General features: G+C 35.8%; 1 protein-coding gene across 1 annotated transcript in view; it reads left to right on the top strand.

Annotated features, from left to right (window-relative positions):
* The window catches only part of LOC106080863 (A disintegrin and metalloproteinase with thrombospondin motifs like), a 323287-nt gene extending 305214 nt beyond the window's left edge, over positions 1–18073 (top strand). Inside the window, exons 7-14 of the mRNA XM_059368892.1 lie at positions 2169–2311; positions 2530–2582; positions 10312–10438; positions 10813–10977; positions 14526–14757; positions 14852–14937; positions 16652–16824; positions 17542–18073. Of these exons, the coding sequence (XP_059224875.1) occupies positions 2169–2311; positions 2530–2582; positions 10312–10438; positions 10813–10977; positions 14526–14757; positions 14852–14937; positions 16652–16824; positions 17542–17855 (1293 nt within the window). The 3' untranslated portion in view covers positions 17856–18073. The remainder of the gene's footprint in view (positions 1–2168; positions 2312–2529; positions 2583–10311; positions 10439–10812; positions 10978–14525; positions 14758–14851; positions 14938–16651; positions 16825–17541) is intronic.

The raw sequence follows: 18073 nt of genomic DNA, 5'->3' as shown, positions 1-18073 counted from the left end.
ATAAACCGATCCTCCGATTTGACTTCTCGAGCCCCTATATACCTACACTTTTCTCCGATTTGGCAGAAATTTTGAACAATGGTTTGTATTATGAATGTTAACTGATGTACATATCCCTCTATAACCGATACCCAGATTTTACTTCTTGAGCTCCTAGAAACTTAGCTCTTGCCCCATTTTGGCTGAAATTTGGCACAATGATTGTGTTATGACTTTCAATATCTAGACTAAGTATGATCCGAATCGGTCCATAAACTAATATAGCCCACATAAAAACCGACCCACAAATTTGAATTCTTGAGCCCCTAGACGCCTACATTTTCCTCCGATTTGGCTACAATTTTGCAAAATTGGCTTGTGTTATGTCTTTCAATATCTATGAATAAGTATAATTCAAATCGGTCAATAAACTGATAAAGATCGATCCACAGATTTAATTTCTTGAGCCCCAAGGTCCTTCAATTTTCACCTGATTCGACTGAACTTATGCACAAAGACATCTGTTCTGACTTTCAACATCCGTGCTAAGGATAATCCCAATCGGTCTATGAACTTATATAGCCCCGTGACTTCCTGAGCCCCTAGAAGCCTCAATTTTCATCTGATTTAGCTGAAATTTGCTACGTAAAATACACTTATGCCTTCCAACACTCACGTCATATCCCATCCAGATAGGTTCATAAATATATATAGTAACCATATAAATCGATCTCCGACTTTGAACTCTTGCGCTCCTAGAAGCCCAATTTGGCTGATATTTCGTACGCGGTACCTCGATAAGTTCATAAATTGATATAAAGTGTTGCGATTTGTGTGTTTGTTTGTTCCGAGTAGACTAAAAAACAGCTGAGCCGATTTTCATGAAATTTTCATAGAAGGTAGAATTTGGTAAAAATATGGTACTTCATTTTGTGATATCCTCGAGGGGGACGGACCAGGTATGTAAGAGTAAAGTACGAACTTGATATAATAATTTGACCACAAGGCCTCAACCCCAAAAAACCGCCCAAAAATTACATGTTTACCGATTGGGACAATGTAGTCGAGTAGGTCGATCGGGACTATATGGGATTCAAACCAAAGGTACTTGAGGATAAAATTGTGAAATTTATATAAAAATTTTAATTTATATAAAAATATTCCCTGGCGGGTCGCCCCAGCCCAAACTTATGACCCAAATGGACATGCACACCGAACGGGACTCAAACGAAAGTTATTTGAGAGTATTATACGAAACTTACATACAAATTTGAATCAATTCCCATGGGGTCGACCCAACCCAAAATTATGCCCAAATGGACATATACATATACCAAATGGGACAATATGGGATTCCAATAAAAGGTATTTGAGAGTTAAATACGAATATAAATCATTTTCCAATATGGACCGTGTCAACAGACGGCCGCAAACACTAAGGTGTGTAGCGAAGTCAGCTAGTTGAATTATTAACGAGTAGACTTTTCATTGTATCCCCTGTTCCTTAATGGAATGTTGATGGAAAATTTAGTAGACATTTCATTGATTTCATGTGTTCTATTATTTTCTGCCAAAAATAGTCATCATATACCTTTCAAACGCATTTTTATTAATTAAATTTAATTGTTATATATTAATGTTTGAAAAATACGTTTTATTAGTGGGTTATGAGTGCATGTATTTAAAGTCTTTTTTTTTTTTTTTTTTTGTTTTTAAGTCGATACACAAAACCACCAAAAAATTAAAGCAAACACAAAATGTATATTTGCCATCTTCATTTCCAAATGTCATTTGTGGTATTGTTTGCATTTTACGAATCACGTTTTTGGTTTACATTAAAGCTACAACCAAAGGCAATGAGCACCTGCTTGTCAGCATGTATTTTTTTTTTTTAATTTTTTGTACCAAAGACTTGTGCCATTTAAAAAGTTAATCTAAAGCAACACTGCCTGAGCAAAAATTCATATTAAAATAAATTTTACGAGTATTAGGTATCTAAATGATTTTTGCAAAAAAAAAGTTTAAAGTTCAAACAGCCATACAAGGAAAAGAAGATTCCTCCCAAAAGGTTAAGCAATCAAAATGAATTTAAAACAGATTTTTTTACTTAAACATAAATGTTAAATATAATTTGTAACCTCTTTTGATGATTTCCTTATGCATTTTTTTTTGTGTTTTCTTTTATATAGGGACGTGATGCTACACCATACTTGGAAAGAAATCGTGTTGGACGTGATGCCATTGACTCGGCGGCCGCTTTAACAGATATGGGTAAATATTTATTCCGTGAAAGACGCTTGCCTGTTTATGATATTGCCGTGGCCATAACAAAGTAAGTATTGCTGAACTCTTAATGCTGTTTTCTTTTCAAAAATTTACAGGAGGAGCCTAAAGATAAATGAATAATACTTTGTCTTTATTTCCTTTATACTCTCCCTTTCCTTATACCCTTTTTTCTCCCTTTTTTTAATTGAGTCTTCTCTTTTCCGTATTAAAATGAATTCCACATATCCTTCTTTCCTGTGTGTATATACCAAAAACAAATCTTAGGTATGATATGTGTCGCAGACGCAAAGGAGGTCGTTGTACCAAGGGCACAGCCGGTAAAGATCTATAATGTTCCTTTTCTTTCATTTTAAGTTTTTTTTTAATATAGTTTTCGTAGTCTCCTTGCACACAAAATTGATTAACATTAGAATAGAAAACTAAAAAAAATATTTTTCTTTAAACACACACAAATATTTAAAACTTAGTTGATAATGGTCAAAAGTCCTCAGAATGTTAGATACTATGAATTTTGCTATTTTTACTAAAACTTGCGTTTAAAAGCTTTACACAGAATTAAGACTTTTTCAAAAACTAGAATACCTGGATAAACTAAGGTAAATCTTATCCACAGACCAGACCTAGGTAAGAATTTTAAATTGGCAAGGTATAGGTCACCCATGGAATAAAAGTCATTGGTTAGCATATAAATGTTCATTCAAACTAAGCATCACACATCTTTCATGTGTACTAATAGATTGCTTCATATGTATTGCAATTATTTTAGTTTATCAAAAAAATTTATTCAAAGAAAAAATTATTCAGTTTTGTTAGCAAATACTTTTAACTAAAATCAACATAAGAATTTCATGTGGCAAAAATCTCACAGTTTTCATTTCAATGGTCTTGTTTTTAATTGCAAAGATAGTCTTAAGTATTTTAAAGTTTTGTAGCAACAAATCTGGTTATGTTTTAAGCTGAAAAATAGCATATTATGGTTTAACATGGGCTCAGTTTAGTTAATAGTAACCAAGCTTTAATTATCAGGTTTTTAAAAGTTCTAATGCCTAATATATTGGGTTGCCCAAAAAGTAATTGCGGATTTTTTAAAAGAAAGTAAATGCATTTTTAACTAAACTTATAATGAACTTTATTTAAATATACTTTTGTACACTTTTTATCTAAAGCAAGCTAAAAGTAACAGCTGATAACTGACAGAAGAAAGAATGCAATTACAGAGTCACAAGCTGTGAAAAAATTTGTCAACGCCAACTATATGAAAAATCCGCAATTACTCTTTGGGCAACCCAATACTTGTAACCCAATACCAATAATATTTAATTTTTACTAAATTAAAGTAAAAGAATACCAAATTTGTTGGCAAGTTAACGTCCCAGTATGGCTTGGATGAACGTAGTGTTGCTAAGGTCTTTTAAGTTTTATCATATTTGATATTTATTGAATTTTCAACTAGCTAGTATTTGATATACATCGACCAAAGAAGCTTTCTACCATACTAACTTTGTTCTATGACACTGCTTTTCATTTCCTAATTTGTATTTCTTAATGATCTTCTTTTTGCTCCTTCGTCGTTAGAGAAACATCTTAGGTTTTTTCTTCTCATTTCAATTTACTTTTTTTGAAATTTAATTTCTCTAAATACACATATTAAATTTACAAAATATACTTACCGCTTTTGTTGTTAAAATCAAATTAGACTTGATATGTGCAGACGTGAAATCGGAGTTCCCGACTGTAATCGTGGTACTGCAGGTAATACACAGTAATAGAATCTCACCAATATCTGAAATGATATGAAATAAATAAATGTAATTTAGCACGATCTGTTGTATAAACCAAAAAATATTTATCTAAATTCTACAATGCGTTTTCTTTTACTATATTGTCTTCAGCACTTGTATAATATAAAACAAATTATTTTCTGAATCAAACTGAATCTTCTTTACTTTTCTATGTAAATAAAAGATATTTTTTTAATATCATATATTGTAGCTGTTATAGCTACTCTGTTTCCCTTAAATCGAATTATTATTAGAATATCTGAAATTTCTTCATTAAATTCCTAAATGTTGCTATTGATTTATATCTGAACTGATAAATATTGTCTTAACATTTTGTTTGCAGTGAATTTTATTTCTTCTGAATGTCTCCTTCGAGAATTTATTTTTTATAAATATGTGTTTCTTCTCTAAAATAACATCTTTCGATTGCCAGATCCATCTTGTTTGTAACAATGCAAATTGTTAATTTTAACACCAATGTATTCTCATCTCTTTTACTTTAAACATTAATATTTTTAAACATTATTCTCAATTAAAAATAATTTGATGTCTCTTCAGCATTTCTTTTCCTGTAGTAACAAAAATGTTTATTTAAAGGTATAAAATGTTTAGTTATTAAACATAATCAGTAGCATTTGTCAAGATGCGTCCATGTCACAGAGTTGGCAGCGAGCTCCATGACCCCCACTCAGACAATCGAGCGGGGTCATGGATTCATTGGATTGTATAACTAAAGAAGCAGATGCAATATATAAAATCTGAAAAACTTGCAGAGAGAAGCAAATGGAGTTACTTGACAGTGAAGTCGATATTGTGTATCTTAGAACTATTGTGGTGGCATTTCTCAGATTGAGCTAGCAAATTTGAAAACTTATATATAATTATCTGTAGGGGGTCCTTTTATGACCTCCTCTTAAGGAACAAAAGAAATATATAATATCAATTTCTACAGGATACTTTTAGTCCAGTATATGTTACTAAACATATGAAAGAAGATCCATATGCAGATGATGCCTATGATAGACACATCTGGCAGTCACTTCAACGGTCATCCTTCAAAATCTCGCAGTGGTAGGGTATGTTTTCGCCTGTACTATCTTCATGCACTTTGTTGTAACTTCTGCATTCTATATGCACTAGTTCGAAGGGGCCATTTAACAATGACAGAAGAAACAAATAATAATTTGTTTATTTATCTAGCTTCAAAGCTAATATAATCCTTGAAACAGATTGTCTGCTACTTAGGGAAAGAGTTCCTTATTACCCAGGAACAGTTTACTTATGCATCTGTCTATGGCAGAATCTTCATTTTGTACAAATAATGATACTCTTCTTTCAAATGCTACTTCTACAACCCATGTTGTTTCTACAAAAATAGAGAAATACTTATTTTTTTACTGCACATTATACGAACAATACCCGTGGCATCAAGTCAAGTACAATGCTAAGTGGTCCTCTGGCGGTAATATGTTGTGCTTCATAGATTAGTACTTATAAGTATTAGTACTGTTTCTAAGGTAAGGTTAGGTTAGTAAGGTTCATAGATTATTACTTTTTTTTGTTCGTTCCTATGCCGCTCACACACGCCCTGACGACCGAGGGGTCACCTCCTATTACGTAGGGATGCGTACACCCCATATTACGTACTATGGAGGGTTAGGGTAATACTGGCTACAGAAATTTCACAGCCAGTAAAACACTAGAGTTAGATCAATATACACATTCTGTCTAAGGCAACATGTATATTACACAACAATGAAATATAGTCTTCTCTGGCAACTTCTCCCACAAACTATAGATGAAGGATGGAATTCTTTATTACATGAATAGGATCGGTGAAGGATATACTATTATACAATTTGTTATTTACATCACACAAAGAGCGAAACAGATTGTTTAATTCGTATTTAGATCTCACTAGATAGTTTAAGAGATGTGTAATACCGAGTATTTCGGGAATATTAGAGGAATATTAAAATCTAATTTGCCAGTTAACGCAACATAGATATTACACAACAGTGAAAGGACAATGAAATATACAATATTCTCCGGCGACTTCTACAACAAACTACAGATGAAGTACATGAATAGGATGGGTGAAGGATATACTATATACAATTTGTTATATACATCACACAAAGAGCGATGCGGATTATTCAATTCATAATTAGATCTCACTAAAGATATGGGTTCCAAACCACGCAACCGTATTCCAATATAGGCCGGACTAAGTTTGTAGACAAACGTTTGGTCACATAAGGATCATTACACTCCTTAGATTACCGTTTTATAAAACCCAACAACGACATTACCTTATTGATGCACAAATCAATGTTCAAGTTAAAACGTAATCTACCATCCAAAATAACGCGAAGATCAGTAAAGAATTCTACCGTATCTAATTTATTAGATCTTATAAATAGTCATTAAGCGCCATGTCAATAACACTGTGCCAGTTCAGCAGAGAGTGTTACCGATATGGAGAATCCAAATTACAGAACAGCTTCATATCATCTGCGAACATTAAAATGCTTGATAACTGATGGAAGATCATTCAAGTAAAGAACGAACAGCAATGGACATAAATGGCTGCCCTGTGAAATACCAGAATAACCAGCTATATCTTTGGAAAGAGTATTATTAAAGTAAACTTTTTGTGTACGGTCTTCTAAATAAGAAGCTATCCATCATATCAAGTTTAAACAGTACTAAATCTTGCACCACAGTATCAAATGACATACTTAAATCAGTGTAAATAACATCTGTTTGGAATACTTTTACAAAACCATCATATGCATGATACGACAATACCAATAGATTGGTCAAAGTCGACCTCTCCTTAACGAAGCCGTGTTGGTAGGGTGATATAATTGATGTGACCAAATGGTAAATCCTTCGAGAAACAAGCAGTTCAAAGAGCTTTAGTATTGCACTTAATTTTGCAATGCCATATAAGGAGTTCATATCAACGCAGAATAATAATTCGATCGGTCTCTAAGATGCCCATTGAAGTCGTATGCGAGACACGGGTGCCACCCTTATTGATCTAACGGAACTCTGATATTTCCATGTAGTAGTTTATGATACACGGATAGATTGAAGCTGGAATTTTACATTGAGGAACTGGAGACCAATACCTGCTTTGGCTTCCTCACCAGTACACGATACTGCGGGCACTGTAGAACAGTGAGGCTGTTCGAAAAAAGAAGAAAATCCTATCTGAATCTAGAGAAGTTGAGAGAGGAGAAGTTGTTTCTAGCGGTAAAATGTTTTTTTCAGAAATTAGCACTTCTGAGGTATCTTGCACTTTTTATTCCCACCACCATAGAATGGGGGTATATTCATTTTCATTCCGTTTGTATGGTTAGGTTAGGTAAGAGTGGCTGTCCTTTACTGACTCACTTACACAATCTTAAGTCCCTTGTGTTACCACAATAGTGACAGACCAAGGCTTCTGACGTGAATCGTACCCACTACCCCTGCACTGGTTATCCAAGCACGCTACCAATTCGGCTACCGGGGCGCCCAATCGATTTGCAACACTTCAAAATATCTATTTCTGACCCTACAAAGCATATATATTCTTAGTCGTCGTAAAATTCTAAGACGATCTAGCGATGTCCCTGAGTCTGTCCGTCCGTCCGTTGTACCCACGTTACAACTTTCAAAAATTGAGATAAGGAGCTGAAAATTGATACAGACGCAGATTAAGTTCTTGAACGGGCAAAATCGGACCATATTTGGATATAGCTGTCATATAGACCGATGTCCTGATTAAAGGTCTTAAACCCATAAAAACCGCATTTATTGCCCGATTTCTCTGAAATATGGAACAGTGAGTTGCACTGCGCTCGTCGATGTCCGAATCGAATATGGTTTAGATTGAACTATATTTAGATATAGCGGTGATGGGCACATCGATTTCAGCGAAATTGTGTATGCCTACGTATGGTAAACGGACATGTTTACCGATTGGGACTATATGGGACTCAAATGAAAGGAATTCGAGAGGAGAGTACCTACATATCCCCCCTGAAATAGGCATATTAGGTGATAATGACAATATGGGACTCAAACGAAAAGTACTAGGAAGTAGATTACGAATATGATTTGAAAGGAGCAATGGGCTATAGAATTTGTTGATATCGTAAGGGAGGAGGGTCCACCCCTTTACCAAAAAAGCATCACTCAAAAATAAAAGTATACCGATCACTCAAAAATAAAAGTATACCGATCACTCAAAAATAAAAGTATACCAATATGGGACTCAAATGAAACGTATTCGAGAGTAGAGTACTACCTTGATATTGAAAATTTGGTTCAGGAACCTAGGGGGCCGCCCCGACCCCAAGACCCCCTAAAATAGACATAATGGCCGATAATGACAATATGGGGCTAAAATGAAAGGTATTAGGGAGTAGGTTATGAATATGGTCTAGAAGGAGCAACAGGCTTCAGAATTTTTTGATATCGTAAGGGGGCGGACCCTCCCCCTTACCACAAAAGTATCATCCAAAAATAAAAGTAGACAGATCGGGACAAAATGGGACTCAAATAAATGGTATTCGAGAGTAGAGTACTAACTTGATATTGAAAATCGGGTCCAGTAACCCAGGGGGCCACCCCGACCCCAAATCTCCCTCAAACAGGCATATTGGACGATAATGACAATATGGGACTCAAACGAAAGGTATTAGGAAGCAAATTACGAATATGGTATGGAAGGAGCATGGGGATATATGATTTGTCAATATAGAAAGGGGGCGGACCCTCCTCCTTACCACAAAAGCATATCATAAGGGGACGTACCCTCCCCCTTACCCCCAAAGGCACAACCCAAAAATGAAAGTAAACCGATCGGAACAATATGGTACTCAAATGAAAAGTATTCGGGAGTAGAGTACTAACTTGATATTTAAAATTGGATCCTGTTACCTAGGGGGCCGCCACGACCTAAAACATCCTCAAATGGGTATATTGAACGATAATGACAACATTAGACCCAAATGAAAGATATTAGGGATTGGGATATATGATTTTTTTTATATCGGGAGGGGGTGGACCCTTCACCCAAAAATAAAAGTGGGCCGATGTGTACAATATGGAACTCGTATAAAAGGTATTCTAGAGTAGAGTTCGAATTTGATATTAAAAATTTGATCTTAGTACCTAGGGGGGCGCACCGACCCGAAAACCCATTCAAATGGGCATTTTGGACGATTATGACAAAATAGAACTCCAAAACCCTCCAATCATGGCTATATGGGCTACAAATAAAGGATATAGTATTTGGGAATAGATAAACAAATTGTTCTGGGGAGATACTCATGGTAATAAGTAAAAAACCTATTTTTTACGTGGTGTTAACAAGGGCGCAGCCAAGTGGGGCGGGTTCAGCTAGTTTTTATTATTTATTATTATCCTTAATATTGTATTTAAGGCAAATTTGACACAATGAAACATATATTTTCTGACTGAAAATGAATTAGATAGGATATTTATGATTTTATGAGGTATATGACTTGGTTTTTGTACATTGTTAAATTTTATTTGTAGAATACAAGAATTACTCTAAAGATTCTATCAAACATCAATAGGCCTTCAATTCCTTATAACTGATTATTCCGCATTTTTCTCAGTTATTTATAACTTTACTACAAAAATTTCAGCGGCAGCAAAGACATATTTTAGTTTTTATCCACTCTAACATTATTTCAGGTCAAGTTTAACTACATTTGAGAAAGAAAATCATTACAATATAAAATTTATGATCAATGGTTAAATCATCCTGCATTCATAAACAATTAATAAAAACTATTCATAATTTCTCCCATTATGTTTAAATAAATGTTTAAGGTGGTTGGACTACAAGTATTTACAACATAATTAAGACATCACGCAATATTTTTTTTAAATGATTAACACCACCAACACAAAAACCAGCCTGGTAAATAACTGCACTTAAATTATATTTAATCGCTTTATTTATAACGCACTATTACTTGTACTTATCTATATATTTGAGATCATCATCTAAACAAACAAGTTGTTTTGTGGACAACAAGCAAAAAGAAAATTGAAAATAAATTTTTTCATATTTTTTTTTTATTTTTTCATATTTTGCTTGGGAAAAAGACAAAAAACAACTTGTTTGTTCATTTTGGTTTTTGCCATATTTTGCGGCTGACTAATTTGTTAAAAATTTCTTTTTTTTTCCTTTCCATCACATTTTTTTTTAAACAAAACAAAAAACATCACAACAAAGGCTTTGCCTATGTTGGTGGCGCATGCGTGGTCAACAGACGTCTGGAAAAAGTCAACAGTGTTGCCATCATTGAGGATACCGGTGGTTTCAGTGGCATCATTGTTGCCGCTCATGAAGTGGGCCATTTGTAAGTAACCATTGCTGTTGGAGATTCTTTTTCAGTCAATGATCAAATTGGTATATATGAGTAAGCTTCTCCTTTTTTTTTTGTTTTACACCAAGCTGCTAACAAAAGACCAAGCATATCACCATAAACATTACAATTTAATTGAAATTTCCGTTATACAAAGTGTCTTTTGATTTTTACTTTTTGTTTCGCTTCATTTTAAACTTGTTTTTAATATGAAGTAATGGAATTTATGCATATCCGCCATGTGAGCAATATTTAAAAGAAAAACGAAAGCAACTAAAATACCAATCATATCAATACTGGAGTTGAATTTTATATATTCATTTGAATGTCTAAGTAAAAAAACGTGGCCTTTTCTTTGTCTTTTGCAGACTTGGTGCTGTTCATGATGGCTCACCACCACCCAGTTATTTGGGTGGACCTGGAGCCCAGCGTTGTCGTTGGGAGGATGGTTTCATAATGTCCGATTTGAGACACACCGAGAGAGGTTTCCGTTGGTCAGCCTGTTCTGTGCAAAGTTTTCAACACTTCTTAAAGTAAGTAAAAAACGACAACATGAGACATTTACATATCTCCGAATTAAAAATATTTTTTACCGAATTCATGTGTATAAAATAAGAATATACATAAGGATCGGGCCTTACATATCGATAGAGATTTCATAAAAATCGAAACAGGGTGCGTATGACTATTAATTATTACCCATTCATTGGCCCAGTGTGTGTTTGATTATTATTTATTATTTACTTGTGACGTATAATTCTCAGTTATAAATCAGAGACCAAAAAAATTAAAGTAAAGCTATGCACTCGAATAAACATTGTTAATGAGCCGATTATTATATATAATAAAGTTCTAAATTTATTAGAACAGACACAAAGATGGCACTAATTGGCTTCTTTCCAGTCCGCTTAATGTGGGAGTATGATGCTTTCAAAAAAACTACTGGATGACAAATAGGTCTTGTAAAACATTAGACTTTAACATCATAAAAATCTGCTAATTTCTCGGCCTAGTTACGAATAAAAATCGTAACTAGGTGCCGTATGCGTATTATTAATTTGGGTTGGTCTATGTGGCGTATGATTGACATTTATAAAGCAAAGGTAGCCCAAGTATAATGAAAGTCAAGCTGTGGAGTTTAATTTACACTCAAATAAATTGTTTTAATGACAACATATATCAGATTTATAACATGGACAGACAGACGGACAAAGCTAAATCGAATCAGGAGGTGAGTTTATAGGTATGTTTATCAATAGGTATATCTCTCTTCCTCCTGGATGTTACAACCAAATTCACTTAGTTATAATACCCGGTATCACAGTGGTGGTGTAGGGTATAAAAACCAGATAAGTTTGTGCATTTATTTGCAACGCTAAGAAGGAGAAGAGCTAGACCCATTGATAAGCATACCGATCGACTCAGAATCACTTTCTGATTCGATTTAGCCACGTCCGTCTGTGAGTCCATGTATTCTTGTAATCAAAGTGCAGGTCATATTTGTTGTCCAATCATCACGAAATTTTGCACATGTCGCTTTTTTGGCCCAAGGACGAACGCTATTGATTTTGGTAAAAATCGGTTCAGATTTAGATATAGCTCCCATACATATGTATCGCCCGATTTGCACTTAAATGGCGTAATAGCTGCAATTTTCAATCCATCTGCGCAAAATTTGGCACCGGTTGTTTCGTTAGTATTTTTAAAATATCTACAAAATTTCATTAAAATCGGTTTAGATTTAGATATAGCTCCCATATATATGTATCGCCCGATTTGCACCTTAATGGCCGTAGAAGCTACAATTTTCAACCGATCTTCACAAAATTAGGCACGAGTTATTCTGTTACAGATCTTAATATATCTACAAAGTTTCATCAAAATCGGTTCAGATTTAGATATAGCTTCCATATATATGTATCGCCCGATTTGCCCTTAAATGGCCCTAGTAGCTACAATTTTCAATCGATCTGCGCAAAATTTGACACGGATTGTTTTGGTACTGATCTTATCATATCTGCGAGATTTCACCAAAATCGGTTCAGATTTGGATATAGCTCCAATATATATGTATCGTCTGATTTACACTTCTAAGGCTGTAATAAAGACAATTTATAACCGATCTGTTTAAAAGTCGGTTCAGATTTAGATATAGCTCTCATATACATATATATTATATATATTGCCCGAATTTATAATTGTAGGTTAGGTGTAGGTTATTATATAGTCGGCTCCGCCCGAATTTTGCCTTTCCTTAGTGGTTTAGGTATTTATTTGGGTATTCATAATTTTGCAGATATCTTGGGTATAAAAATATTTTCCAAACAATTTTTGATGGTTTCAAATTCTTTGTATATAAACCTGATCTTCTGATCTCATAAAATCGAATTTTAGTTATATATAGCAGCTATATAGACCGATCTCCAGACTTAAAGCCCTAAGGCTATAAATTCATCATTTTTCATCCGATTTCGATGCAATTTGACACAGTGAGTTCTGTTAGACCCCTACCCATTTCTGTGAAGTGTGGATCAGATCGGACTATTTTTGGATATAACTGCCCTATAGACCGAACGCCCGATCTCCCAATATAGAGTATTGAGGCCATAAAAGATCCATTTATTACCCGAATTCGATGAAATTTGGCACAGTGTATTCTAGTTGACACCTACCCATTCCTGTCAAATGTGGTCCACATCGGACTATATAGCTACCATATAGCCCGATCTCACGATATAGTGTAATGAGCCTATAAAAGGAGCATTTTTTATCCTATTTCGATGAAATTTGGCACAGCGAGTTCTGGTACCCCTCTAAACTTTCTTGTGGAACATATTCCAGATCGGACCATATTTGGATATAGCTGCCATATAGACCGATCTCCCTATATAGAGTATTGAGCCCATAAGACGAGCATTTTTTATCCGATTTGGATGAAATTTCGTGCATTTGGACCAAATTTGGATATAGCTACCATATAGCCCGATCTCCCGATATAGTGTAATGAGCCTATAAAAGGAGCATTTTTTTCCTTTTTCGGTGAAATTTGGCACAGCGATTTCTGGTACCCCTCTAAACTTTCTTGTTGAACATATTCCAGGTCGGGACATATTTGGATATAGCTGCCATATAGCCCCATCTCCCGATATAGTGTAATGAGCCTATAAAAGGAGCATTATTTATCTTATTTCGATGAAATTTGGCCACAAGAGTTCTGGTACCCCTCTAAACTTTCTTGTTGAACATATTCCAGATCAGACCATATTTGGATATAGCTGCCAGATAGACCGATCCCCCGATATAGAGTATTGGGCCCATAAAAGGAGCATTTTTCATCGGATTTGGATGAAATTTGGTGCATTTGGACCATATTTGGATATAGCTACCATATAGACCGATCTCCCTATATAGTGTAATGAGCCCATTAAAGGAGCATTTTTAATCCGATTTGGATGAAATTTGAAACAGTGGGTTTTGGTACCCTTCTTAACCTTTTTGATGAATATCGTCCAGACCGAACCATATTTGGATTTAGTTGCCATATAGACCGATCTCCCTATACAGAGTATAGAGCACATAAAAGGTGCATTTTTCATCCGATTTGGATAAAATTTGAAACAGTGCGTTTGGACCATATTTGGATATAGCTGCTATATAAACCGATCTCCCGATATAGAGTATTTCGCCAGATTTTTACTTCTAGAGCCACTGTAAGCACATTTATTGACCAATCTTGCCAAAATTTTGCACAAAGATTTCCTTGACGACTACCGCGATATTTAAAAAGTTTGGTCTCTGATATATATGTTTGGCAGATTTTGAGTAATTTGGAATAATGTTGCCATTTGTCAACCGTAGTTATTACAGTTTGAACACATTTGCTCGAAATTTGATACGGATTGTTTAATAACCCATCTGAAAACATCCGCCGAGGTCCATCCAAATAGGTTCCGAATTAGATATAGCTCCCACTTTGTACTTTTAGGGTAGATGTAGGGTATTATACAGCCCGACACCGCCTGACTGTGTGCCTCTCCTTACTGGTTTTATTTTAATTTTTCTATATTTCTCAAAATTTTAGTGGTGCCACTGCCACCTGTTTATACAATGTCCCACATGAGGATAATGCCTTGGGACGTTCCCTGCCTGGTACTTTACTCTCCCTGGATGCCCAATGCCGAAGAGATCGTGGCACTTATGCATGTTTCAAGGATGAACGTGTGTGTGCACAGCTTTTCTGTTTCGATGCCCAGACAGGCTATTGTGTAGCCTATAGGCCAGCGGCCGAAGGTTCAACATGTGGTAATAATTTGGTAAGTATTGAATATAACTAAAATCTTTTCCATTTTTTTTTAAATTTCAAGAGAACATTACTAAATGCTGTTTTTTGTTACTTCGTTCATTTAGCATTGTTTGGATGGTCGCTGCACTGCTTTGCCAGTGGCTTCCAATCTAATTACCAACTACGGTGGTCAATATCGTTTGGGCTACAAGTAAGTGTGATGCATTTTTTTTCTCATACACAATTTTTTATTTTTAGTTTAGTAACGTGTTTTTTTCCTGGTAATGAATTGGAAAATGTAGTTTAGCACTTTTATTATTTGTTTGTTTGTTTGTTTTTCTTCTTATGGCAAGTAAGAAAATCAAAAGCTGAATTAATTTTTGGCACATTATTTTGGAAAACAAAAATTCTACAAAATTTTTTTCAATATACTTTAATTTTATTTACAACTTTGTTCTTCTTGTTCTTATTAACAAAAAAAAAAACAAAACCAAATCAAAACAACAACATCTATTTACTTCAAAACTCGAAACAATATCAAAATTTGAAACTCTACACTTCTACTTTCCTGACTATCTTTTGAAAAACAAACAAAAATCTCCAAAAAACAACCAACCCCCCAAAAAATACACAACAACAACATCAAAATTTGAAAATACACAAATACCAAAAAAACAAAAAATCAACACTGAACACCAACAACAACACTAAAATCCCCTTACAAATGATATTAACAACAACAAATAAAATATCACTAAAAGATCCAATGAGGCCATTGGTGAAGAAAATGAAAACAAGGCCAAAGAATTAACACAAGGCGACAATGCCAATAACGAAGAGGACGAGGACGATGATGACGAGGACGATGACGATGAGGAGGATGAAGACGAGGACGAAGACAATGATGAAAATAAGGAGCGGAAAAACGAAAAAGCCAAGGAGAAAGAAGAAAAACAAAATAGCGAAGAATACGAAGGTGAAGACGATGACGACGATGATGAGGAGGACGATGATTTTGAGGAAGAGGATCCCAAACAGGGTGTAGGCCTGAAGACCGCCAATGACTTGGACGAGGATCAAAGTGATGAGGACACTAGTGATTCGTATGAAAGTCAGGAAAACGACTCATCATCGGTAGCTCCCATCGAAGAGGGAGACGATGACAATGATGATGATGAAGAATATTTGACCGACGAGGAAGCTTCAGATGCATCACCCAAAGATTTAAATGGGCAGCAGTATGAGCATAATCATATTGACAGACCACATGACAATCGCTATGAGGAGAGCATGGTGAAAAGCCAGGATAATGAGCATCAAGAACAAGAAGATTTGACAGTGCATAGATTACCACAAAGGCCTTTAATGAACATGAATACCTATCAATATTTATCACAATTATGGAAAAATCTACACACCCCCTACAATACACCTACATTAGGCACAAAGAAAACGACAACGGCGACAGCGACTGCTACACAAAAAACAGCCACCACCAAAAAACCTTTAACAGTATTACATAGATATCATCAGGATTCAACTGCAGCGAATAGTGCAGAAGATGGCATTCTGAAAAGTTTTAACCGCAATAGCGGAACCAGTAGTGATAGTAGGCGTAATTCCACAACAGCTCGTAACACTCAACAACATCATTACACTGACAACATAACCACATATAAACCCAGAACATTACACATGTCCACCTCCACCATTACCACCACAACCACCACCACAACAACAACAACTACACCTTCACCCAACACCTCGACTCTTATTAAAACGCTACGCAAACAATTTCAATACTATGTGAAACTGTTGCAAGCCAATACCGATAGCAATAGAAGTAGAAGTAGCCCAACCACAACTAGCAACCATAATAAACCCTATTACAATAGTCCTACAATTTTGCCTTCTAAACCTTATAGTAACAGCCTTAACAGTCCGGCAGCCTCCAAGCATCTCTATAATTTGAATAAGGCCCAGGCGAATGCAAACAACGAGGCCAATCAAGCTGATGAGGAGGCAGATAATGAGGATGATGACGAGGACAGTGGGGATGACAATGATGAGAGCAATGAGACTATAGAGAAACAAAAACGTAAGTTAACGAATACACCATCCATAAGTCCCACCATCACCACCACAACCACCACCTCCACAACCATAGCCATGCAACAGCAAGCATCTCCACCCATCATACCAAATGCGGCGCATGGCACCACAGTCACAGCCACTAGCACCGCCACCTCCATTCTAGACATTGCCATGGCCACCACCACAGCAGCACCACCTCCATTGGTGGGAGAAAGCCAATATGGCCTAAGATCTCCCTCAAACAATCCCACCCTCTTCGATAGCTATGTGAAAAAGTTACAGGCCTTAGGTGAGTCCAGCTCCCTTAGTACGGAATCATCTGTGGTGCTGGGAAAAAAGACCACACCGGATGAGACCCAAACTTTGGATAAAACCGAAAGATCAGCCATACAGCCAACCTCACAATTGGAGGCGCAATATCTAAAACGTACGCCCACATTAAGTAGTAGCGTTAGTACTAAAAATCCATATGGTAAAAAGACCACCAGTAGTATAAGCACAGGCTCCCACAGCGCCAGTGCCAGTGCCAATGGTAGTAGTAGTCCAACATCTTATGGTAGCAGTAGTTATAAATTCATTTCTCAGCCATTGAAAAACACACAGGAAGAAGGAACATTAACCGATATCGGTGGGGATATAAAACAGCAAAGACATCAAACATCATCACAGACATCGGTGGCCACATTTACTAATTACATTGGTGATAATACCAATCGTTTAGCCTCTATAGTACAACAACAGCAACAGACACAACAGCATGCGGCCAAATCGGCACAGCCTCAACATAAGACATTTGCCAAGGTGTTGCCACCAAATAATTTGCAACAGCATAAAACATCATTAACATCAACATCATCGTTAGCAACAGGTTCGGATAGACAAAAACCGCATACATATCACCATCATCATCAGCATCAACTGCAGCAGCAGCAATCATCATTGGCCACAACAGCATCAGCAACATCGGCCACCACAAGAAGGCCTAAGATTAAAACACAAAAACTAATACGCCGATTACGAACACAAATCAAATGAGTTAATGAGTTTGTTTGTGATGATGATCTCCTGTGCAAAGCACACACCATCATTAAATCACAATGACATGTAGTTATCACCAACAACATATCTGAAGAGAGGAGACAAGAGAGCAACAGCAAGAAACAGCTACACAAACTCACCATCACCACCACCAAAACCACCACCACTACTACCTACCTACCTTCTCAAGAAGAGTCTATCTCTCCACTGCCACC

This window comes from Stomoxys calcitrans, chromosome 5, assembly GCF_963082655.1.
Source record: "Stomoxys calcitrans chromosome 5, idStoCalc2.1, whole genome shotgun sequence".
Lineage (NCBI taxonomy): Eukaryota > Metazoa > Arthropoda > Insecta > Diptera > Muscidae > Stomoxys > Stomoxys calcitrans.
This window is presented reverse-complemented; position numbering and strand designations above follow the sequence as displayed.